This window comes from Microcaecilia unicolor, chromosome 5 (genome assembly GCF_901765095.1).
Source record: "Microcaecilia unicolor chromosome 5, aMicUni1.1, whole genome shotgun sequence".
Classification (NCBI taxonomy): Eukaryota; Metazoa; Chordata; class Amphibia; order Gymnophiona; family Siphonopidae; genus Microcaecilia; species Microcaecilia unicolor.
In genome coordinates, this window is record NC_044035.1 from 336,197,067 (window position 1) to 336,223,820 (window position 26,754).

Sequence of the window (26,754 nt, forward strand, 5' to 3'; positions counted from 1 at the left end):
GAATCCGTGCAGGCGGTGCAGCCATTGCACATCCATTCTCAGCATCACATTCAACAGGAGGAAAACCCACAACCCAGACCGCAAGCAAAAAGGCTGGGGGGGCTGCTTTGGTTTTTCTTTGGATCCTTAGGGGGGATGTTTGATTGATTCCTTTCCTTTTTTTTTCATTGTCTTGCATTTTTTTCCGCTTTTTCTTTCTTACTTTTTTTGCTCACCGTCTCCCTCGCCATGGCCAAGGAAGGCGTGGAGAAAACCGAGGAGACGGAGCAGATGATCGAAAAGGATGGTGGAAAAGAACCGGCTGAGAGCAACTGTGTGAAGGGAGGCGGCGGCGGCGGTGGTGGTGGAGGAGGGGCAGGAGACGACAAAGAAATGCGAGCTGTGCTGCTGACCGGATTCGGGGGGCTCAACAAGCTGCGGGTCTCCAAGAAGGTCATGCCCGAGCCCCAGGAGGGAGAGCTGAAGATCCGAGTCAAAGCCTGGTCCAGTATACCTTACCTTTCCCTTGCTGATTGCAGCAGGCAACTCTTTTGAGCAAGTGAAAGCATTAGGCGTGATGATCATAATAGCAGTTTGCTTACTTGTATTTGCCTTGACTCCTCTAGGCTGCTAAAGGCACTAGCTGATTGCCCAGTAATTTGGCTATTAGCACACATGAAAGAAACTGCTGTGGGCTAATGCACTTAGAGATTGATGCTGTGCTCATTTCAAAAGAGCCCCCCCCCCCCCTCTCCTCTTCCCTTCCATCTTCCACCTGCTCCATATTTCCCCACGTTGTTACTAAGCTCCTACTATCTGCTGGGTCCTTATTCTTCCTAAAACACTCTTTGGGGATCACACGAGCATGTAGTATGGGTGGAGAAGAGAAAAATTCAGATTATGGGAGGTAAAGCTGTATGGTAGTGAATATACTTTTATTCTAATTTATTTGGGTAGGTGTGATTTATTGAGTATGAGCGTCTTGTCCAGTAAAAGAAACAGAACTCATTTAAACATATATTTTTTTAATGGGTTAATTTGATTTCTGCTCAGTTTTTCGTGGTGGGAAATGTCAAGTCCCACAGTTTTTTTTTTTAAACTTCTGAATGGAAGCTGTGATTAATTTTTTTTCATTAAGGGACGCTCTTGCTGTGTTGCCTTAGAAAATACCTATAAAGACCTCTCAAAGGCCCTCATTGTCTGTGACATTCTCTATTTATTTGCTATGCAAATTAAACCGCAATTTTAATCATTAACATTTTATTAAATAAAATGTACTGAATAAAGAACCTAATTTTAGTAATTGGCTCAGATGAAAGGGTATCAATTATACTTTCGTTGGCTAATCTCTTAAGGAATGTGTATTCAGAAAGCATTAAAAATCCAACCATATTCCAAAAAAACAACATGGAAGTGATATGGGCAGAACACATTTTGGTGTGTAAGATTCAAATAACCCAAAATTCTGCTTCCCAGAAGTGGGTGGCCATGCAGCATGCTCAGCATAATGCATTTTATTTTGTCCAGTTAATCAAATATGGCTGCGGAAAACATGATGCACTGCAATGTAGGTGGAATTTATTATTGAAAAAAATATCAAAATGTTTATTATGCCGAGTCACGGCAGCCAAGTCTTTCCAGGTGATAGTTTTTCTCTGTTTTGGGGTTCCAGAAAAGACGTGTCACTTGACCTGACCAGTGAGCACTGGAGCAGTGCTACTTTATCAAACTGCTTGAAGGGTTGTTCCGAGGGAATAAATGATCAATGGTTCTACTGGAAGTGGCTGCTGTATCGTGATGAGTCATGCTCTATAGTTCAGCATCATACCGCACCTAGGGGTGGAGTGACCGTGTCTAAGCTGACTCATATTTACTGCATCTTCCCTTCCAACTCACGTCTCCATCAGAAAACAGAGCCCGAAGTTCTCCTGTGCGTTGGGGAGTTTGACTAACCTAATGCTGATCGTAACGGACGCATCAGTGGCAGTATCAGATCTAATGTGACATGCAAACAACAGGAGCATCAGAATAGCTGCAAATCATTTTAGTCATTCCCTGTTGTGGAGCATGGTGTTGTGTTGGGTCGGGTCATTAGAATGATGTAGAGGATACGAAGGGGTTGGAATTTGGGCAATCCACTACACTAGCAGAGAACATCTTCAGACTGCTTCCAGTGTTGCCCCAGTGCCATACTTAATCCTTATAAAGCTGACATCCTGTTTGTAAAGATATATTTCTAGTCCTGAAAATGGCAGATTAGTCTGTATTCATGATCGAAAAGCGATGCAAAGGCAATATGCCTGTGGAAAGGAATAATAGGAGCAGGGAAAGAGGTTAAGAGATTAATGGATTTTTTTTTAAGGTGATTTGGATTTCTGCTCTTGCTGTTACTGCAATACAAGTCATAGTTTATATCTGTACACTGCTTAAATGTTATAATAAGCACTTAAGCAAAAGATTTGTAAACATTTACTGGACTATATTTTTCTTTAACCCCCCCCCCCCCCCCCCCCCCATCCCCTTGATTCAGGGATATCAGGAGTCAGATGAAAGAGGTCATGTTAGAGGAATATATTTTAAGCCTTCTGGGAGACTCCCCTCATCCATTTGGACATGTCCATTGTGGGAGAGGGGCAATTCTTCCCGGGATAGAAAGGAAGAATGAAAACACTCTAAGGAAGAGGAGTAAAAGGACAGTTTTGGGAAAAAAAACATCATTTTATAGTGCTCCATCATCCTAGCATATGAGAAATTTTCCTTTTCTTTATTATTTACATTTGTTTATTGACTCCTTTGAGAAACAAGATGGTTTACAACATACTTAAATGCAAAAAAAAAAAAAAATAACCTTAATACAGCATTATAATAGGTTAGAACACTTCCATTTCCCTTAATGCCTCAAGTACTCTCTTAGTCAAAGGCCAAGGTGTTTTACGTTAATCTTACTTCATATTTGGAGGATTCTGTGTTTCCTTTTTATGTTTGGGGCATTGAATGGCCATGCGCCCTCGCTGCCCATTTTCAAGTCCTTACTCAAGGCCCATCTCTTCTCCCTTGCTTTTGGTGCCTAACCACCTTCCCATTCCTGATACCTACACTGACTACATAGTTTTTACCTTTAGATTGTAAGCTCTCTTGAGCAGGGACTGTCCTTCCCCATGTTTAAACTTGTACAGTGCTGCGTAACCCTGGCAGCGCTATAGAAATGCTAAGTAGTAGTAGTAGTAGTAGTAATTGCTTGCCACAAGACACAGATACTGTGTCTGTCCTATTGCATGGTAAGAGCTGATTAAAAGGCATTAAGAAAACATAACTAGGCTTTTTTGTATATGAAATAAGCTGTTGGTCGAGATCATAAGATCCACTATTAGAATTGTGGTAACTGCTAGGACCGGGCAGTTGAATCTCAAAAAAACATCTATCAGAATTAGAAAAGGTTCAAAGAAGCGCGACCAAAATGATAAAGGGAATAGAACTCCTCCCATATTATTAGTATTATTATTAACATTTGCATAGCGCTACCAGACGCACGCAGCGCTGAACACCTGACACAGAGAGACAGTCCCTGCTCGATAGAGCTTACAATCTAAAAATACAGACAGACAAGACAATTAAGGGCGAGGGAAGTACTGGGTGAGAAGGAACAAGGGGAGGGCAATTGAGTAGTGGCTAGGAGCAAAAACATTCCATCTAGAATCTCCAATAGTAGCAACATTCCGTGTAGAATCTCCAACAGTAGCCAACATTCCATGTTCCACTGCACTAACCACTAGGCTACTCCTCCACTAGCAACATTCCCTGTAGAAGCCTGCCCTTGCAGATCAGCAATGCGGCCGCGCAGGCTTCTGTTTCTGTGAGTCTGACGTCCTGCACGTATGTGCAGGACGTCAGACTCACAGAAACAGAAGCCTGCGCGGCCGCGTTGCTGATCTTCAAGGGCAGGCTTCTACATGGAATGTTATTATTATTAACATTTGCATAGCGCTACCAGACGCACGCAGCGCTGAACACCTGACACAGAGAGAGTCCCTGCTCGATAGAGCTTACAATCTAAAAATACAGACAGACAAGACAACTAAGGGCGAGGGAAGTACTGGGTGAGAAGGAAAAAGGAGAGGGGAATTGAGTAGTGGTTAGGAGCCAAAAGCAGTGGTGAAAAGGTGGGTTTTCAGCATAGATTTGAAAACAGGTAGAGATGGAGCGAGGCGTACAGGCTCAGGAAGTCCATTCCAGGCATAAGGTGCCGCGAGGGAAAAGGAACGAAGCCTGGAATTAGCAGTGGAGGAGAAGGGGGACGACAAGAGAGATTTGTCCAGCGAGCGGAGTTTACGGGGGAGGAATGTAGGGAGAGATGAGAGGGCAGAGGTAATGGGGGGGGGGGCTGCAGAATGGATGCATTTAAAGGTCAGTAAGAGAAGTTTAAACTGTATGCGGAAGCGGACAGGGAGCCAGTGAAGTGACTTGAGGAGTGGGCTAGTGTGGGTAAAACGATTTTGGCGGAAAATAAGTCGTGCTGCAGAATTTTGGACAGACTGGAGAGGAGAGAGATGGCTGAGCGGAAGACCAGTGAGAAGTAAATTGCAATAGTCCAAGCGAGAGGTGACAAGGGTTTGGATAAGGGTTCTGGTAGCGTATTCAGAGAGGAAGGGGCGAATTTTGCTAATGTTGTAGACAAAGAAGCGACAGGTTTTGGCCGTCTGCTGGATGTTAGCAGAAAAGGAGAGGGAGGAATCAAAGATGACTCCTAGGTTGCGAGCAGATGAGACAGGGAGGATGAGGGTGCCATCTACTGAAATAGAGAATGGGGGGAGGGACGAGGTGGGATTGGGGGGAAACACAATAAGCTCAGTTTTGGCCATGTTCAGTTTCAGGTGGCGGTGTGACATCCAGGCAGCTATGTCGGTCAAGCAGGTTGAAACTTTGGCCTGGGTTTCAGCAGTAATGTCAGGTGTGGAGAGGTAGAGCTGAGTGTCGTGAGGAAAGGCTAAAGAGGGTTGAGCTCTTCAGCTTGGAAAAGAGATGGCTGAGGGGGGATATGATTGAGGTCTACAAAATCCTGAGCGGTGTAGAACGGGTAAAAGTGAATCCATAAATTGGGTCATTCCATGTGAAGTGGTGTGGTGGTCCCTGCGCGAAGGCTGCAGTATGGGGTCAAACAGATTACTATATCTCAGCAAATATTGCATCGGCAAACGTAAAACTTTACCAATGTTCATTGGGGGCATGTAAGAATGTTCACAGAAAATTTAATCAAAAAGTACAAAAACCAGGGGACACTCAATGAAATTACATGAGAATACTTCTAAAACAAATAGGAGGAAATACTTTTTCACTCAAGAAATAGTTAAGCTCTAGAACTTGTCGCCAGAGGATGTGCTAATAGCAGTTAGCGTATCTAGGTTTTAAAAAAAGTTTGGACACGTTCCTGAAGGAAAAGTCCATAGTCTACTATTGAGATGGACTTAGGGGAAAGCCACTGCTGTTCCTGGGATTGGTAGCATGGAATGTTGCTACTATTTGGGTTTCTGCCAGGTATTTGTGACCTGGTTTGGTCACTGTTGGAAGCAGGATACTGGGCTAGATGGACCATTGGTCTGACCTAGTATGGCTATTCTTTTCTTTTTTCCCCCATGTCATTTCCAGGAATGTTCATTTTGTTTGTCATTTAGAGGTACATATGTTCGGAATGAGTATGCACTCCTTCAAAAGAGCACACAGCATTTGCTTGGAGTAAGCTTCTGGGTTAGAAGAGTTTGCACCATTGATGGTGCTCAAAAAAAACATGGATTTCTCTGTTGTTTCTGCTAATTCTCATGTGCAAAAGATGAAGCAATGAATACACACCCCTGTTGGGAGCCTAACTAGAACTATTACTGTCTTGTTACCCTTAGAAATGGTCACTTCAGGATAGGGTTTAAGCTGCTTGGCATGGATATTTACAGAAATTTTCAAGGCTTTTCTTTGTTTGTAGATGGATGAATAAGTTTCATTCTTCAGCTGTCAATCCTTCATTTATAGTGGTTAGTAGCCATTAAGCCCGTTAAAACAGGCAAGATTTCCAGCTACCCTCCTCGCCGCCGCTCCCTCCCCCCTCCATGCCAGGCTCCCTGCACTGACCTGACAGCACCTCTCACCTCCGTGTGAAAGCCCTGCAGGCAGCAGCAGATCGCTCTGCTGCTGCCTGCAGCGCTTCCACACGGAGGTGAGAGGCGAAGCCAGGTCAGTGCAGGGGGCCCGATACGGAGGGGGCCGGAGCGGCGGTGGGGAGGGTGGAGGTTGGTGTGCGCGATGTTCGTTTCCAGGCTCCATCGGCAGCGTCCGACAGTCTGACTCCGTTTCCCTCTCTGTTCTGCCCTCTGACATCATCACATCTTGACGCGAGGGCGGGACAGAGAGGGAAGTCTCTACTGCGCATTTGCAGGTGAGTCGGTCACTTGCCATTTATATGTTTGATACTATATTGATCATTCACAACTACATTACAGTCTCGACTATCTGACCTTTGTTAATCCAGTCATCCGGCATATCCGACAGACCCCCCGGTAACACAATCATTCATTGCTGATTAGTGTTAATAAATATTGTTTAATTAAAGATACCCTATGCCTGTTATTTATGCGTAAAGTATGCTTTCCTGTATTTTTTAAAGGGTTACCATTGGTTTCCATATTATCCAACTTTTCACATATCCCAACAGCGGAGTGGCCCCATTTAATGTCGGATAATTGAGACAGTACTGTAATTCCGTACTGTTTTGTGCTGTGTTTCAACTCTGGCATCACATCACATGCTGCTATCCCATTTCCCCTATGGAGCGCAATCCTATCATAGACAAAAAGTCCCCAGATCTGGTCCCAGAGAGAGACACAAGCTGTTCTCATTTCCAGGATGTCCTTGAGGAGTTACGGATCAAGAAAGGGATCTGGGTGTCGTCGTCGATGATACGCTGAAACCTTCTGCTCAGTGTGCTGCTGCGGCTAGGAAAGCGAATAGAATGTTGGGTGTTATTAGGAAGGGTATGGAGTCCAGGTGTGCGGATGTTATAATGCCGTTGTATCGCTCCATGGTGCGACCGCACCTGGAGTATTGTGTTCAGTACTGGTCTCCGTATCTCAAAAAAGATATAGTAGAATTGGAAAAGGTACAGCGAAGGGCGACGAAAATGATAGTGGGGATGGGACGACTTTCCTATGAAGAGAGGCTGAGAAGGCTAGGGCTTTTCAGCTTGGAGAAGAGACGGCTGAGGGGAGATATGATAGAAGTGTATAAAATAATGAGTGGAATGGATCGGGTGGATGTGAAGTGACTGTTCACGCTATCCAAAAATACTAGGACTAGAGGGCATGAGTTGAAGCTACAGTGTGGTAAATTTAAAACGAATCGGAGAAAATTTTTCTTCACCCAACGTGTAATTAGACTCTGGAATTCGTTGCCGGAGAACGTGGTACGGGCGGTTAGCTTGACGGAGTTTAAAAAGGGGTTAGATAGATTCCTAAAGGACAAGTCCATAGACCGCTATTAAATGGACTTGGAAAAATTCCGCATTTTTAGGTATAACTTGTCTGGAATGTTTTTACGTTTGGGGAGCGTGCCAGGTGCCCTTGACCTGGATTGGCCACTGTCGGTGACAGGATGCTGGGCTAGATGGACCTTTGGTCTTTCCCAGTATGGCACTACTTATGTACTTATGTACTTATGTACAATGCATGCTCACTGTAGAAATCTTGATAAATTAGATCAGTTTGGGCCTTTGAGGATAGGATTTTCTGACCCCCCCCCCCCCCCCCCTCCTTCTGTATATAACTGGCGGAATGTTAGACCTCCAGTGTTGATTTCCATTTTCCCTGTTGGCCACTTTTTAATAATTTTATTTATTGTCATGCCCCTCTATTTATACCAGCACATATACATATACATTTCTATCCATCCAATGGAGATCTGTAATCTAGATGGTACTGTATTCTTAGAATGGTCACAATTTCATTGTATATATAGAAATTTTTGTAAAATGAATATGACAACTTGTTGGCATTGTCTAGCAAGGGGTTGATATTCAAATTGGTCTTCTGCCTACTTAAACCATGATGAGCTGGCCAGCCATCACTAGGCAATAGCACTGAATATTGGTTCTGTCCACCCAAGCACAGTCCACGTCCAGGCAGTGGTGGGGCAGTCCGGGGCAAAGAAGTTTTATGCGGACATTGACGATGTTCAGTACCAGAGCCTACACACCTAACTGGGCAAGTTGGATCACAGAAAAGTCATTCCTAACTTTGCCTGCTTAGGTACATACAGTAGGTATGGCACTAAATGTGGCCGTACCTGCATAACTTCCAGGTTCTGTCGAGATACCGGACGTGGCCTGGAATTGAACATCTTGGTCTACTATTGCTGGCAACAGCGTTTAGAAAAATGCTCACCACCGCTGGCTGAATGATAGCTGGTAAGGGTTTATCCCATATATCAGGGGCTGAATGACCGGGTAGTGCCCGAGCGCCCAGACGACCTGCCCAGTTGCCCACCGCCATTGCGCTCTACAGCCCCTCCTGGGGCCCTGGTGGCCTAGTGGCCACTGCTGCTATTCTTCACTGCGCCTCTCTGTTTTAAAAATGGCTGCTGAGACTCCTTGTGGCAGTCTCACGAGACCGTTGAGACCCACAAGACTACCACGGGAAGTGTCGGCAGTCATTTTGAAAACATGGCGCCGGGCAGAGTAGCAACAGCAGGTGGGCAGGAAAGAGTGGGGTTCTTTCCTGCCCTCAAAGAAGCCATTAGACCACAGGGCCCTTCAAGGTAGGGGGAGTAGTGGTGTAGGTGGTGGTGGTGAGGTGGGGCGACAGCAGGTGTGGGGGGGGGGGGGGGCCAGAGTACTCTGTCCGCCCCTGCCATATATCTCTTTCAGAAAAATGTTGAGTATATTAGGCTTACGTTTTGGTAGTGTTAAGGAATGTTTTGTAAGAGTTCATTCAAATACGGAGAACTGTTTGCAATGACGTTCGGATTAACATGATCTCTGTGTGTTCATTATTTATTAATAGTGGTCTGAACTTTATTGATCTCATGGTGCGACAAGGAAACATTGACAGTCCCCCAAAGACCCCTCTGGTTCCTGGTTTTGAATTGTCTGGAATTGTTGAAGCCCTTGGAGAGAATGTTAAAGGATTTGAGGTAGCTTTTCAATTATTTTAGTGTATTAATAGCCTTTAATTGTGCCTTGATAGTAATAAGTGTGGGACAAACCTGTTAAACTTTGCTAAGCAAACAGATTGATTGCATCTTTGTAAGCTGATCTTTTTCTACAAGAACTAAATTGTTTGCTTGGTTTTCTTCTTGGTGTTTTGGAAACCCTCTACTCTATCATCCCATGTTGTAAACATAGGATTTTAACAAATATGGTCCCATTTTCTTAATAACATGTAATATAGATAAATCTGTATCCCTGCCTCTACCATTTTCACTGCTCATCCTCTGCAAATTCTAAAGCAGAGGGGAACAAATTCAGTTCTCAATGACCGCAAACAGGCCACATTACCAGGACATCCCAAATGAATATGCATGACACACATTTGCATTCCTAGTACCTCCTTTACTTGAAAATCCATCTCATGCATATTCACAAAGGGTATTCGAAAACCTGACTGGTTTGCAGTGCTGAAGGGCTGAACATTTGCACCCATACTCTGCAGCAGAGCTTTCAAGAACTGTCCCAGGGACCAGTCAGGTTTTCAGGATATTGCTAATGAATATGCATAAGAAATTTGCATATACTGTAAATCTATCTCATGCATAAAACCTGACTGACTGTGGGGTTCCCATGACAGCTTTGGGAAGTCCTGGAGGCAAACCAAACCTGTCTGGATTTCAGGATACTCACAAGGAATGTTTTGCATAGAATCTGGAGCAATTGTATGGAAAACTGTCATCGTGGCAGTCCTTAAAACCTGAATGTTAGTTGTGCCTCCAGCACAGTGTTAGGAAACCAGGGGCGTAGCTATGTGGGGCCACAGGGGCCTGGGCCCCCGTAGATTTGGTCCTGGAGCTCCCTGCCGACCACCCTCTCAACCCCCTTCCCGCCGCCAACCCTCTCCCGCCGTCGCCATGGGCTACCTTTGCTGGCGGGGGACCCCAAACCCCGCCAGCCGAGGTCCTCTTGCTTCCCGCGGAAGGCTTCGTTCTGTTTCTGACGTCAGGACGTCAGACTCACAGAAACAGAACGAAGCCTTGCGTGGGAAGCAAGAGGACCTCGGCTGGCGGGGATTGGGGTCCCTCGCCAGCAAAGGTAGGCGATGACGGCGGCGCAGGAGGGTTGGCAGCGGGAGGGGGGGTCCAGGACCAAATCTACGGGGGCCCAGGCCCCTGTGGCCCCACATAGCTACGCCCCTGGCATGTTGTGTTAACTGTGATCTTCAGGACTTTTAGAACAGTATTTCCCAAGTCCGGTCCTGGAGTACCCCTTGCCAGTCAGGTTTTCAGGACATCCACAATGAATACGCATGAAAGAGATTTGCATATAATGGAGGCAGTTATGCAAATCAAGTTCATGAATATTCATTGTGGATACCCTGAAGACCTGACTAGCAAGGGGCACTCCAGGACTGGACTTGGGGGAAACACTGTTTTAGAAGGTCGTCCTATTCCTTTAAAAGTGATTTCACCTTCTGTGTATTTTATCTTAAGGTACACAGTTGTTTACCACTTCTGTTGGGATATTCTGTTACCATTAATTCATTTGAAAGGTTTTGCAGGATTACACTGATATATGGACAATTAAACCTCTTAAGTAAATTCTAATCTGTATGAAAACTTCGTGGAGAGGGAGGGGAGTAAAACTATGATTATTATTCATTTATATTTGGAAAACAATGATGTCCATATTTTGCCAAATAGTTATTCAGAAAGGCATAATTTGAACTCCCTTGTCTCAGAAGCCCATTTGGCTCATTGTTCAGCCACCAGACATCGTTGGGTAGGTATTATCTCTTTGTTTCTATTTGCCTCATTCTAAACTGACGCAGAGTAAAATGTAACTGTTATCTATTGTAAGTCATCATTCCCAGCTGTTGCTACATGTTGAACTTCTGAGGTTTCAAATATTTCCAAGGCTAAAAGCTTAGTTTCTGTAGTAAACAAGTGGGGAAAGCATGTGGAGCATAGGTCATGGCATTCTTTCCAGTCCCTTTTTATCTGTGTGTGTATGTGCAGGGACATTTTTATTAATGGGCACAAGAGGCAGCAGCCCTGGACCCCTGCATAAAGGTGCCCAGTTGGTCCTCCTCCTGCTCCCTCATTTTACTAATGGGCATCGGATCACAGGACCAGAAGTGATCCCCTCACCTTCTTCTGCTACTGCCATGGCCTGTCACTGCTGTGCTCCCAAGCCCAAAGCAGCAATCAATATGCCACCAGCTATGAACAGCTGGAAGCCTTCAAGGCAGGAATCCTCAGCCTCTTTGCTGCAGCTACTGAAACAGCTTTTCCCATAGAAGTTCATTAAATCCCACCCCCCAAAATGGCTCCTTTCTTTGGAACCCTGAGTCCAGTCTGTCCCATTTTTGAACTAGATGTGTCTCTTCACTGCATTCTCTACCATACCAACGTTGGTCCTGTTCCATTGTATTAGTTATTTTGCCCCCAGACAGATGGGAAAACACAGACATTTTTCAACCCCTTATGTATAACTAGTAAAAAAGGCACAAATGAAACGGGCGCTAGCAAGGTTTTCTTCGGCAACATTCCATGTAGAATCTCAAATAGTAGCAACAGAATCTCAAATAGTAGCAACAGAATCTCAACAGTAGCAACATTCCATCTAGAATCTCCAATAGTAGCAACATTCCATGTAGAATCTCAAATAGGGAAAGGGAAATGGGACTTGATATACTGCCTTTCTGAGGTTTTTGCAACTACATTCAAAGCGGTTTACATACATTCAGGTACTTATTTTGTACCAGGGGCAATGGCGGGTTAAGTGACTTGCCCAGAGTCACAAGGAGCTGCAGTGAGAATCAAACCCAGTTACCCAGGATCAAAGTCCACTGCACTAACCACTAGGCTACTCCTCCACTTTGAATGGAAAAACCTTTACAGAATACTAGCTTAGCGTGCATTTTCTCCCGAATTCTATATATCATGATGAGATTCCGTGCAGAAATTAAAGTATGTTCCGTAACAATGCACATAACCTAATTGGTTAACAAGCCAATCGGTGCTGATAATTGCCAGTTAACAAGCAATTATTGACACTAATTGGCATTAATTAGAATTTACATGCAGAACTATCTAAGTGTATTCTATAATGAGCTACACATAAATTCTAAGTCATATAGTTGAAAAGAGGGCGTGGCCATGGGTGTAGAATGGGCGGGTTGTGGGTGTTTCTAAAATCTATGTGTTATAGAGTACAACCGGTCTACGCCTAATTTAGGCATTGGCATTTACACCAGGTTTTAATTAGTGTAACTGCCCATGGCTATATGTATAATAATTCGCACCTCCAACGTTCTGAAGCTGACTCCGTGGCAGCATGGCAGTGAAGCCGTGTAGTGTTCGTAGGGTTCGTAATCACACTCCCGATCACTGCCCCACTCTTGAGGGAACTCTGTATAGTTGCCAGGGAAAGAAACACGATGTCAGAAGGAGAAGGGACCAACCACAGGCCTCGCACTTGCTCTCAGTGCTCCGCCCTCGAAGGGAAGGGAAAGCTGCATATAATATTCACCCTCCGCAAGTTCGTTCCCTCTCTCCGAGTTCCAGGGTTGTCGTACATCCCCCCTCCCTCCCAGTTCCAGGGTCGTCGTCCCTCCCTCCCTTCCAGTTCCAGGCCCCCTCTCTCTGAATTTTAAAAGTCATCTTGACTACCTCGCGTGGTAAAAAGCGTGCAGGCTGGGCACTTACTTCAGTTTTCCCTCCTCTGTCGCTCAGCTCTGGTCCCGCTCTTGCAGAAACAGGAAGTGAGGGCGGGACCAGAGCTGAGTGACAGAGAAGGGAAAACTGAAGTAAGTGCCAAGCCTGCACGCTTTTTACTGCTGCTGCCGGCCACCGTAACCTTGACGAGGTAAGTCAGGATGACTTTTAAAATTCGGAGGGAGGGGGCCTGGAACTGGAAGGGAGGGGACTACCATGGAACTCAGAGGGAGGGACGACAACCATGGAACTGGGAGGGAGGGGGCCCTGGAACTGAGAGAGAGGGGGATCCTGGAACTGGGAGGGAGGGGGGACCCTGGAATTGGGAGGGAGGGAGGACCCTGGAATTGGGAGGGAGGGAGGAGGGACGCTGGAACTTCCCTTAAAAACATTAATGGCAGAAGGTGATTACCGTGCTAGCGCCCATTTCATTTCAATGAGAAACGACCTTTTTTTACTAGTATTCTATAAACAGCGTAGAAATTTAGGTTTATTCTATAAAGCAGGTCTAAATGAAGGCATACTTTATAGAATGCGCTTAAGTGAATTTCATTTCAGTGCCAAATTTTTAGGCATGGTATATAGAATCTAGTCCTTTGCGCCTAACTTTGGGTGTGAGCACTTATGTGTGCCAAAGGCTGATGTAAATGCTCACACCCAACTAATGGCAATTAGGTGCACAAATGCAGGTATTCTATAACTTCATCCCTGTCCCATCCATGCCCCTCCCATGACCACACCCCATTGGCGTTGCAGACTATGAAATTTAGGCACATATGTTATAGAATAGGGCTGAAGCATTTACCCCTGGGTTCTTTATAGTGCATTTAGATTTAGGTGCCAAAATCGGCACGGATTCTATAACACCGTGCATATCTTAATTGGCTTAAGAACTAATGAGCGCTGATAACAGCATTTAACAAGTAATAACGAGTACTAACTGTCACTGATTAGAATTTAGGCACACAACTCACACAACCTCTAACGCGCAGAGGCAAAAAGGAGTGTGGTTATGGGTGGGGAAATGGGTGTTTCATGGGCATTCCAAAAGTTAGGCACCTAGTTATAGAATATGACCCAGTACCTAAATGTATGTGCTGAGATTTAAATCAGGTTTTCATTGGTGTAATTGGATATGTGCAGAAATATCAAGTAAGCATATTCTATAATTTTATTAGTTACATTTGTACCCTGCACTTTCCCACTCATGGCAAGCTCAATGCGGCTTACATGGGGCAATGGAGGGTTAAGTGACTTGCCCAGAGTCACAAGGAGCTGCCTGTGCCTGAAGTGGGAATCAAACTCAGTTCCTCAGGACCAAAGTCCACCACCCTAACCACTAGGCCACTCCTCCACTGTTGCTACTATTTGAGATTCTACATGGAATGTTGCTATTCCACTAACAACATTCCATGTAGAAGTCGGCCCTTGCAGATCACCAATCTGGCCACGCAGGCTTCTGCAGGACGTCAGACTCACAGAAACAGAAGCCTGCGCAGCCTTCTACATGGAATGTTGCTAGTGGAATAGCAACATTCCATGTAGAACCTCCAATAGTATCAATTTTATTTTTGTTACATTTGTACCCCGCGCTTTCCCACGCATGGCAGGCTCAATGCGGCTTACATGGGGCAATGGAGGGTTAAGTGACTTGCCCAGAGTCACAAGGAGCTGCCTGTGCCTGAAGTGGGAATTGAACTCAGTTCTTCAGGACCAAACTCCACCACCCTAACCACTAGGCCACTCCGTGCCTAAATCTAGGTGCCGATGATAGAATACGAAATCAGTGCTGATTTTTTTAGGTGCCATATATAGAATCTCCTCCTTAACTCCTAATTACTCCAATTTAAGTACTGGTTAACACCAGTTATTGATTTTTAGCACCTAATTAGCTAAGTAGTTTATGCACAGATCTGTGATCTGTGCCCAACTGTGTGGTCTGTGTTTCATAGGGTTGAAAAGGATAAAAAGAGCATTGTAAATAAATACCACAGCATGACAATATTATATCATATCTACCACCGTGTTTCTACCATGCTGGGCTTCGGTTGTGGTCATCGACCATTTGAACTGCAAACGTGGTGGGTGGCCTTATGGTTAGAGCTAGCACACTAAGAACGAAAGAACCAGAGCTCAATGCCTGATTTTTTTTTAATGTACAAGTCTTGTGACCTTGGGCATGTCACTTCACCTCTATTGCCTCAGGTACAGTTTGGATTGTAAGTCAATTTGTGCAGGCAAATAATTGTGTACTTGACCGTAGCTTGCCTTGAGCTCAGATTTGGAAAATGGCATGTAATTACATTTTCATTAGAAGGATTGGAAATACGTAGGTTTCTGTACAGGAAGTACAATTCTCCCGTTAAAGGTTTTAATGGTGACAGAGCATTTCCTCCAGAAAATCCAGTTCCATTTCTGTAGACATGCATTTTGTTCTGAACATTAAGCACATTTCTAAAGGACACATCCAACTTGGTGGGAGATTTTAGACTCCAAAAATATCTGACTGAGATTTCATACAAATATATTTTCAAAACTCATATGAGAAGCATATGCTTCTGGATATGCTGAGAACATAATGGCAGTCTTTACGGTTATAATAGTTCCTGTATTTATAAGTATGCAGTGCCCAGGGAATGACAGTACTCAGTGTTATATTCCAAGAGAGTCTGAATTTCATTTTCTGTGTTGTATTGTTCTCTGGTTTTATTTACACCTCCCACACTCTCATTTGTAGAATTCACTTTCCATAGGCTGAAAATCCATTTAAATGCACATCTCTCGTCTAGGCAAACACACAGCACAAATGTATGGACCTATGGATTCCCAACATGAGAAGGATTTTTAAAAACACACACGTACTGTTGGAATAATGCACTGCTACACTGGCAAGATTGATTACAGGGGTTCATTTTTGAAACAGGAAAACATCCAAAAAGCAGCACAAAGCAGCATTTCAACATTTTATTTGCCAAAGTGGTTAGGGTGGTGGACTTTGGTCCTGGGGAACTGAGGAACTGAGTTTGATTCCCACTTCAGGCACAGGCAGCTCCTTGTGACTCTGGGCAAGTCACTTAACCCTCCATTGCCCCATGTAAGCCGCATTGAGCCTGCCATGTGTGGGAAAGCGCAGGGTACAAATGTAACAAAAATAAAATAGATACTATTGGAGATTCTACATGGAATGTTGCTATTCCACTAGCGACATTCCATGTAGAAGTCGGCCCTTGCAGATCACCAATGTGGCCGCTCAGGCTTCTGCGTCTGTGAGTCTGACGTCAGACGTCAGACTCACAGAAACAGAAGCCTGCGCAGCCACATTGAGTGGCCTAGTGGTTAGAGTGGTGGACTTTGGTCCTGGGGAACTGGGTTTGATTCCCACTTCAGGCACAGGCAGCTCCTTGTGACTCTGGGCAAGTTACTTAACCCTCCATTGCCCCATGTAAGCTGCATTGAGCCTGCCATGAGTGGGAAAGCACAGGGTACAAATGTAACAAAAAAAAACATACAAATTGGTGTTTTCAAAACCCCCTTTTAAGATGTTTTTCAATGCAGTTCATCTGAAGTGCATCCAGATCACAAGGGGGATGTTAGTTATGGTCTCCAGATGTCAACTTTTGCTTTTGTCTGGTTCTGGGTTCTTTTCTTTTTTCCCGGGTCCACTTCTCAGGGGCAGTGGGGTTTTGTAGCACAATAATACAACACACAGGTGTGGCTTGGAAAAGGGTATTTTATATAGAAGTAGACTTACAGCACAGAAGTGGCACTGCAGTACCTTTATGACATAGTGAACTTTCTGGGTAGACCCTGAATCTTCAGTTAGGCTAACTTTCAGGCTAGGCACTGAACAGCACAATGTAAAGCTGACAGGGGCATGTTGGGGGGAGGGGCGGGATTTGGACATTCCTAACAATTGGATGTTTTTCTGCCGTAACGGAACAAAACAAAAACATCCAGAACTAAGATGTTTTGGGCTAGACCTGTTTTCAGAATGACTAGGTCACAAAAAGGTGCCCCAGATGACTACTGGAGGTATTAAGGCATGACCCCCCCCCCCTTTTCTCTCTCAGTGGTCACTGACCCCCTCCCACCCCCCCGAAAGATGTGAATGAAACAGTGCATGCCAACCTCTAATAACGGTTTCAGATGTTACGGCTAGACCTGTTAGAGCAGCAAGTAGTCCCTGGAGTAGCCTAGTGGTCAGCGCAGTGCACTGTAGATAAGGGGATCCGGGCTCATAGCCCACTCTAACTGTTACACTTGTGGTGGAAAGTGGGAGCCCTCCAAAACCCACCAAAACTCCACTGTACCCACATATAGGTGACACCTGCAGCCATAAAGGCTATTGTAGCGGTGTACAGTTGGGCACAGTAGGTTTTGGGTGGGTTTTAGAGGGCTCACATACAATATAATGGGGCAACAGTGAGATGTGTACCTGGTACCTTTTATGTGAAGTCCACTTCAATGTTCCTTAGGGTGCCCCACTACTCTTCTGGGATATCTGTGTGGCCAGTCTACTAAAAATGCTGGCTTCTACGTCCCAAAGGCTTGATTTTGTGTGTGTTTCCCCATGGACGTTATTTTGTTTGAAAATGGTCCAAAAAGGTAGACGCACTGAGCACAACAATGTCTAGCAAATATCCATTTTTGAAAGGCAAGATAGAAGTTTTGCTGGTTCAAAAATGGTCATGTTCGCTACTCGACTTTTGGACACTTTCTGCAAAATGTTCAAAGTCAGATTTAGACGTCATATCGAAAATGATCCTCACAGTCATTCTACAGTCATGTGTGCTAATATCTAGCTATTTCAGTTACACTCCTCTTTCACAACATATCCAGAAGAAAGTGATGGCTATAGTAGTAAATTTACACCACAACACAGAAAAGAGAGGTGCACCCTATTGTAGCACGGGAACAACAGAAACTAAAAACAGTGAGTATGCAACCTTGATAGACCAGCAGTCCTAAAAATAGGCAATGCATATCATTCAAAACATTTTTATTACATCAAATAATAAATGACATCAAATGTTACAGAGCAATACATATATAAGAAACAAAATACAACCAGTTGGTTTAGAACTGATCCACTATGGACCATCTTTTAGCAACAGCCTGCGCCAGAGTTTCACAATAAAATAACATCATAATAAATAAACATAAAACAATGATCAATAAGACATAGCTTCTTGTTAACAAGCAATTATTGGCACTAATTAGATTTAATTGAGACTAACACAGGATACGCTCCTCAAATTTACATGTGGTACAAAAAAGGGGGCGCAGAAATGGGAGGGTCATGGGTGTTTTGGGGCGGAACATGGGCATGGCTTCGAGTTACAAACATAATTACAGAATAATGGTGCTCTGTGTGTAAACTTAGGCGTGGGCATTTGCACCACGTTTTCATTGATACAAATGGTTGCACCTAAATTTACATGTGAATCTCCACTTAAGAGTATATTCTATAAACCACACCAAACTTTATACATGGCTTATAGAATACCACTTAAGCATTTTTGTTTCGGCGCCAATTTTTTTAGGTGCCATTTATAGAATGTACATGTCCCCTTACGCCTCTTATCCTAACCATAATCCACCCTCTAAAAGAGAGACACATCCCCTCACACCTCTTACCCTAACCATAATCCATCCTCTTAAAGAGAGACACATCCCCTCACACCTCTTACCCTAACCATAATCCACCCTCTTAAAGAGAGACACATGTCCCCTCACACCCTGATTTTAACCATAATCCACCTTCTTAAAGAGAGACACATGTTTCCTCACACCCTTATTTTAACCATAATCTGCCTTCTTAAAGAGAGACACGTGTCCCCTCACACCCTTATCTTAACCATAATCCTCCTTCTTAAAGAAAGACACATGTCCCCTCACACCCTTATCTTATCCATAATCCTCCTTAAAAAGAGACACATGTCCCCTCACACACTTATCTTAACCATAATCCGCCTTCTTAAAGAGAGACACATGTCCCCTCACACCCTTATCTTAACCATAATCCGCCTTCTTAAAGAGAGACACATGTCCCCTCACACCCTTATCTTAACCATAATCCGCCTTCTTAAAGAGAGACACATGTCCCCTCACACACTTATCTTAACCATAATCCGCCTTCTTAAAGAGAGACACATGTCCCCTCACATTCTTATTTTAACCATAATCCTCCTCCTTAAAGAGAGACACATGTCCCCTCACACACTTATCTTAACCATAATCCGCCTTCTTAAAGAGAGACACATGTCCCCTCACATTCTTATTTTAACCATAATCCGCCTTCTTAAAGAGAGACACATGTCCCCTCACATTCTTATTTTAACCATAATCCTCCTCCTTAAAGAGAGACACATGTCCCCTCACACCCTTATCTTATCCATAATCCTCCTTAAAAAGAGACACATGTCCCCTCACACACTTATCTTAACCATAATCCGCCTTCTTAAAGAGAGACACATGTCCCCTCACACCCTTATCTTAACCATAATCCGCCTTCTTAAAGAGAGACACATGTCCCCTCACACCCTTATCTTAACCATAATCCGCCTTCTTAAAGAGAGACACATGTCCCCTCACACCCTTATCTTAACCATAATCCGCCTTCTTAAAGAGAGACACATGTCCCCTCACACCCTTATCTTAACCATAATCCGCCTTCTTAAAGAGAGACACATGTCCCCTCACACACTTATCTTAACCATAATCCGCCTTCTTAAAGAGAGACACATGTCCCCTCACACACTTATCTTAACCATAATCCGCCTTCTTAAAGAGAGACACATGTCCCCTCACACCCTTATCTTAACCATAATCCGCCTTCTTAAAGAGAGACACATGTCCCCTCACATTCTTATTTTAACCATAATCCTCCTCCTTAAAGAGAGACACATGTCCTCTCACACACTTATCTTAACCATAATCCGCCTTCTTAAAGAGAGACACATGTCCCCTCACACACTTATCTTAACCATAATCCGCCTTCTTAAAGAGAGACACATGTCCCCTCACACCCTTATCTTAACCATAATCTGCCTTCTTAAAGAGAGACACATGTCCCCTCACATTCTTATTTTAACCATAATCCTCCTCCTTAAAGAGAGACACATGTCCCCTCACACACTTATCTTAACCATAATCCGCCTTCTTAAAGAGAGACACATGTCCCCTCACACCCTTATCTTAACCATAATCTGCCTTCTTAAAGAGAGACACATGTCCCCTCACATTCTTATTTTAACCATAATCCTCCTCCTTAAAGAGAGACACATGTCCCCTCACACACTTATCTTAACCATAATCCGCCTTCTTAAAGAGAGACACGTGTCCCCTCACACCCTTATCTTAACCATAATCCTCCTTCTTAAAGAAAGACACATGTCCCCTCACACCCTTATCTTATCCATAATCCTCCTTAAAAAGAGACACATGTCCCCTCACACACTTATCTTAACCATAATCCGCCTTCTTAAAGAGAGACACATGTCCCCTCACATTCTTATTTTAACCATAATCCTCCTCCTTAAAGAGAGACACATGTCCCCTCACACACTTATCTTAACCATAATCCGCCTTCTTAAAGAGAGACACATGTCCTCTCACACTTCTTGTCCTTGCTGCTAATTTATTTCCCATGGGAAACAGCCAAGTTTTTAACTTCTGCCTGCATTGATGACTTGATTTAGTTTTTTTGGGATACATTGTTTTTCCAAGTTCAAATACCAGAATGGACCTACGCAGATATTTCTCATAGTCCTTGCAATGGTATCCTGCTCTGCCCGATGACATCAGAACGTATAAGGATTGTTTGAGATTTAGAACATTGGTCATCATGGCTTTTCACACAGTTGTAATATTTGTAATGGCAATGATGATGATTGTCATGAGAACTATGGTGAAGGTAAGAATGAGGAAATGCTTATGCTGGTATGTTCTTATTATGAATGACTCTAAGCTGTTCTGGGTTCCATTTGAAAAATGCAGCTAATAAATTTGTATAAATAAACGCCTGCACCTAAAGTGAAAAATGACTGTTTCCCTACCCATGTCATAGTAAAACAGTAGTCTTTTCTGCGCCTCCTTTTCCCCTTGAGAAGTGACAAATCCTTTGCTTTCCATAGCAACTTTATTAATGATACACATAAAGCCTTCAAAGAGCTGAATAGAAAACTGCCATTCTGGCAGAAAAATTAAGAAGCTTGACTAGACTTTAACTCAGGTGGTGGTCTTGGTTACCATCTGTAAAATGCATTCCTGAATCGACAGGAGGGGCAGCATTGAAAGTAGCAGAGAAAACGTTTTGCCTTCATCAAACAATCCATGTTTGCTCTTTACAAATGCTAGACTACCAGTAACAAGTTGAACCAATCTACCGTGTCATGTTAAAATATAGCAATAACTCTACTGACATTTTAATGTTGAAAATAAACTCGGTCTAGTCCTTAATGAGTTCATTGATATTGATGGGCATTTTTATCCCAATCTTCTTATTAAACATGATGAATTTGATATTTTCCCAGAAAGCTAAACGAGGGTAGGTATTTTTATCTGCTATCAACAGTATACAGGTAACTTTTACTTCTTTGATTTTATCTTTGGATTTGACTCCAATTATCAATGTGGGCTACTATTAAGATGTGTTATTTTACTGTTAACCCCAGTTTTTAGTAACTAGATCTCATTTCATGAATTGGGACCTGTGGTAAAATAGCATTAATTAGTGGTAAAATAACACATCTTAATGGTACCCAGGTTGATGACGCCCCCCTTAATGTGAAGAGTTTCACTCTCTAGTAACCAGAGCTGATATTGTGATGTCATAATGTCTCATTACACTAATGCTTTAGTCCAACCTCATCAGTGATATCACAATGGCTTGAGTGCCTTATACTTGACTCACTGTTATTACATATAGCAGTGATGTCAATTTCTAGAAACACTTCTTGTTTCTTTAATTAAGAGAGAAAGTTATCAATGTGGGCTACCTTTAGGATGTGTTATTTTACTGTTAACCTCAGTTATTAGTAATTTGGTCTCATTGCATAAAATGGCACCTGTGCTAAAATAACATGTCTTAATGATTGCAGCCCACGTTGATAACTATGCTCCTAAGTTTTGATAACCTGCCATGAATAAGGCGCACAGACCAGTGGTTCACAACTTGGTACATGGGAGACCACACAGGCAAGTTAGGGGCCCTTTTACTAAGCCACGTGAGGCACCTACCTGCGCCCAATGTGTACCAATTTGGAGTTACCACCTGGCTACCACGTGGCCTGTGTGGCAATTTCATTTTTTATGCGTACCCGCTACATGCACCAGAAAATATATTTTGTTTTCTGGAATTCGGTGAAAATCGGGTGGTAACTGCAACTTGAGCGTAGGCGATTACCGCACTTTTAACGTGAGAGGCTTTACCGCTAAGTCAATGGCTAGTGGTAAGGTCTCAGATCCAAAATGGACGCGCAGCAATTTTTTGCAGGCGGCCTGAAAAATGGATCTGCATGCACCCAAAACCCGCGCCTACACTACTGCAGGCCATTTTTAAGCGCACCTTAGTAAAAGGTCCCCTAGTGGTGATTAGGATATCCACCATGAATACATATGATACATATCTGCATGCAATGACCCATTGCTTTCACTTTTATCTCATGTGTAGTCATGGTGGATATTCGGAAAACTGGATTAGCCATAAGGTTCCCAAGAATCAGTTTGAGAACTTCCATCGTACATCTCAATATATGCATCTCAATATATTTTCTTTCAGTGATTACAGTGATACCTTGGTTTTCATTGATAATCCGTTCGAAAACAATCAATGAAAACCGAAACAGACGAAAACCGAGGCAATTATTTCCATAAGAATCAATGTAAATCCAATTAATTCGTTCTAGACACTGCAAAATACATACCAAAAACACATTTTATAGAGAATAAATATAGTCCCATGATGGAGCTAAGGGGAAAGGGTTAACTTATTAACAAGGGAAACACTTAACAGGGAAAATGAGATTTGAGCACATGTGATTTTATCTTGCGTGCATTGCGTTAGACGCGCGGGTTGATGCTCGCACAATGAGAAACAACGCCACAATGAGCAGGAGAACGCGTGGGTCGCCCTTTGTTTTCGCAAAATTAGCAGCGAAAACCGAGGCAACCAATGAAATCCGAGACAAATTTTTCACTGAAAAAAATCAACGAAAATCGAAACCGAAGATAACTGAAGTCAACGAAAACCGAGGTTTCACTGTATATCAAATACAATTGTTATTCTGGAAAGTCAATGTACAAGTATAACATATCTACTCTGTTTAAATACATTTAAATAGGAACATTTCAAACATCGATATATTTTTAAACATTCTACCTCTTTTCTTTTGCCACAGATAGGAGACAGAGTGATGGCTTTTGTAAACTACAATGCTTGGGCAGAAGTGGCCTGCGTACCAGTAGACTTTGTGTACAAGATCCCCAATGAGATGAGTTTTTCCGAAGCTGCCGCTTTTCCTATGAATTTTGTCACTGCCTATATGATGCTGTTTGAGGTTGCCAATCTTAGAGAAGGGATGTCTGTGCTAGTTCACTCTGCAGGAGGTGGTGTGGTAAGTTGAATGCTTTATCCTTCACTAAACTTGCTGTGATGGTTAGATAGAAATTTTCTATAATATTTTGTCATTTTGTGGTGCATGAAAAATGAAAACCAGAGTCCCACATCATTTTGAGGGTAATTTTATAAGGGGAATGAAAGTGTGCTTTCAGGGGGAAAGTCTGTGGTGACTTTTCTCTCATCGTGTTATGAGAGTTTTTCTCTGTGGGTTGTTTGGCTGGTGGTGGGGCCAATGATGATAGCCGTTTAAGGGGTGTCCTGTTATTGATTGGTACCCTTGGTGTATGAGGCCATTTGTTTATAATTGATAAATAATTTTTGGTGCAGAGCAAAATGTTTCTAACACATTAAGCAAATATTATATGTCGAGTTTCTTTTTTTTATATTTGCTGATGCGGTTTTGAATTTTTGATATTATATTAAAGGAAATCTCGGTGAACCTGGAAGATGCGGAGGGGCATCATCGAACGACGCTGGCCATCTACATGGGTGGTCATCTATATGGCCGGCGCCGCAAACAGCGGTCCCGAACCGTATTATCAAAAAAGATGGCCGGCCATCTTTCGTTTCGATAATACGGTTGGGGCCGGCCAAATGTCAGAGATGGCCGGCCTCGGTTTTCGCCGATAATGGAAACCGAGGCCGGCCATCTCAAACCCGGTCAAATCCAAGGCATTTGGTCGTGGGAGGGGCCAGCATTTGTAGTGCACTGCTCCCCCTGAACATGCCAGGACACCAACCAGGCATCCTAGGGGGCACTTCTAGAAATTAAAAAATAAAAATAGCTCCCAGGTGCATAGCTCCCTTACCTTGGGTGCTGAGCCCCCCCAAAACCCACTGCCCACAACTGTTCACCACTACCATAGCCCTTAGGGGTGAAGGGGGGCACCTACATGTGGGTACAGTGGGTTTTTTTTGGGGGGGGGGTTGGATGGCTCAAGACTTACCACCACAAGTGTAACAGGTAGTGGGGGGATGGACCTGGGTCCACCTGCCTGAAGTGCACTGCACCCACTAAATACTGCTCCAGGGACCTGCATACTGCTGTGATGGAGCTGGGTGTGACATTTGAGGCTGGCATAGAGGCTGGCAAAAAATGTTTTTTATTTTTATTTTTTGGGTGGGAGGGGGTCGGTGACCACTGGGGGAGTAAGGGGAGGTCATCCCCGATTCCCTCTGGTGGTCATTTGGTCAGTTGGGGGCACCTTTTTGAGGCTTGGTCATGAAAAAAAAGGGACCAAGTAAAGTCGGCCAAATGCTCGTCAGGGCCGGCTTTCTTTTTTCCATTATCGGACGAAGCTGGCCATCTCTTAAGCACGCCCCCGTCCCGCCTTCTGTACCCTGCTGACACGCCCCCTTGACGTTTGGCTGGCTCCGCGACAGACCGCAGTTGAGGCCGGCCAAAGTTGGCTTTCAATTATGCCGATTTCGCCGGCCTTGAGAGATGGCCAGCCATCTCCCGATTTGTGTCAGAAGATGGCCGGCCTTCTCTTTCGAAAATAAGCTGGATACTGAGCCAAACTGACAAATTAAAGAGTAGTAAATAACCTGGACTGGATGACATACATCCAAGGGTGCTCAAAGGACTGTCTCTTCATGTCATGTACAGCGATGCGTACATCTAGTAGCATAATAGAAATGATAAGTAGTAGTAGTAGTAATCTACCTTTTGTAATACATATATCTGGTCTGGGCTTCTAAGATGGTATTTTTAAACAACTTCCACATCTGACTTAGGCCCAGATGCACTAAACTTTAACGACCCTTTAATGAAGAAATTTTCAACCGTAGGATGCATTAAAGGCCAATTTCCGACGACGCTAGCAGCTAACAAAAACGGAATGCAAACGAGTCACTTCCAATTGTAATGTGGACAATTCGGAATGCACTAACCATACCGACGATTGCACCGAATCAGTTACCGCGATATATTTAACGTGAAGTCAGACCTGTCGTTAAGGCCTGAGCTGTCATACAGACACTGCTCCCCGCTTCTCCCTGCAGCATAAAAATCCAAGCTGGCACGTTTGAAAATATAAATAACCTACACAAACACGCTCCCCGCTTCCCCCTGCTTAAAATATAAAATCAAACCAAAATTAAAAAAAGGATCGGGAGGGGGCAAAGGTGCTCATCAGGAGTGTCCTGTATGGACGGCCTTGCCCCCCCCCCCCCCCGAGGTTGCCGTTGCTCCCCGCTTCCCCCTGTATTAAATAAAAAATCAAAATTTTAGCAGCCCCAGCCCCGGCCCCCCTCCCTTCCTGTCTCTCTCTTTCTCCTCCCACAGCTCCGCCTCCCGCCATCCTCCACACCCGTGCCCCGCCCCCCTGAGGTCATCGCCGCCGCTCCCCCCCTCCACCGGACGTATGGTTGATGCATCTGGGCCTCAGAGGGAGAGGGGAAACCTGTTCCCCCCAGCATGAGAGGCAGGCAACAACAAGCAGCATCAAGTAATGAGACAAGGGCTGTATCTCTTTTCTTCGCTGACCTCGGTGGAGCACAGAAGAAGGGGAGGGACAGATATACAGAACAGTGAAGCGCTCAGCCACTGGGCTGCCGGTGTTATTATCCCTGATCCAAGCAAACTTTTTTTTTTTAAATCATGCACTGTAAAGCAGAAGCACAGTTAATATCACTGCAGTTTCAGTTGTTTAGAAAACATTTGCACGCACGTACATTACACAAAGCAATCGGAAATACAGACTGAATTTCAGTGTAAGTAGAAGGAAAGGAAGCGACGCTATTTCTCCTAGGGCTTAACATCCCCTATCTGCCAAGTAGCAGATCCAAAGTCAGTTGTTCCCCAGGCAGTCTCCCTTCCTTTCCCCAAGTTATGCGAGTCTTCAGGATGTCTCTCCTTCTTCCCTGACCTGGGCCCGCCCCCGTCTGACGTAAGTAACCTATGTAAGTTACTTACATCAGACGGGGCGGGCCCAGCTCAGGGAAGAAGGAGAGATGTCCTGAAGACTCGCAGGGACCAGACTGAGAGATGATCTTCTTGTCCGTGCAGCGCCTTCACACAGAGGTGAGAGGCGCTGCACGGCGCCCGGTAAGGCGGAGGGGGGGTCTGGTGGAGGGGGGAGCGGCGGCGGCCTCAGGGGGGCGGAACATGGGGCGGAGGATGGTGGGAGGCAGAGCTGTGGGAGAAGGAGAAAGAGAGAGACAGGAAGGGAGGGGGGCCGGGGCTGCTAAACTTTTGGTTTTTGTTTTGATTTTTTATTTAATACAGGGGGAAGCGGGGAACAGCGGCG

General features: G+C 44.2%; 1 protein-coding gene across 1 annotated transcript in view; it reads left to right on the top strand.

Moving 5' to 3' along the window:
• Positions 1–228: 228 nt before the first annotated feature.
• VAT1L (vesicle amine transport 1 like) overlaps positions 229–26,754 on the top strand; it is a 152,974-nt gene continuing 126,448 nt past the window's right edge. Inside the window, exons 1-3 of the mRNA XM_030202646.1 lie at positions 229–482; positions 9,018–9,147; positions 23,283–23,498. Coding sequence (XP_030058506.1) covers positions 229–482; positions 9,018–9,147; positions 23,283–23,498 — 600 coding nt within the window. The remainder of the gene's footprint in view (positions 483–9,017; positions 9,148–23,282; positions 23,499–26,754) is intronic.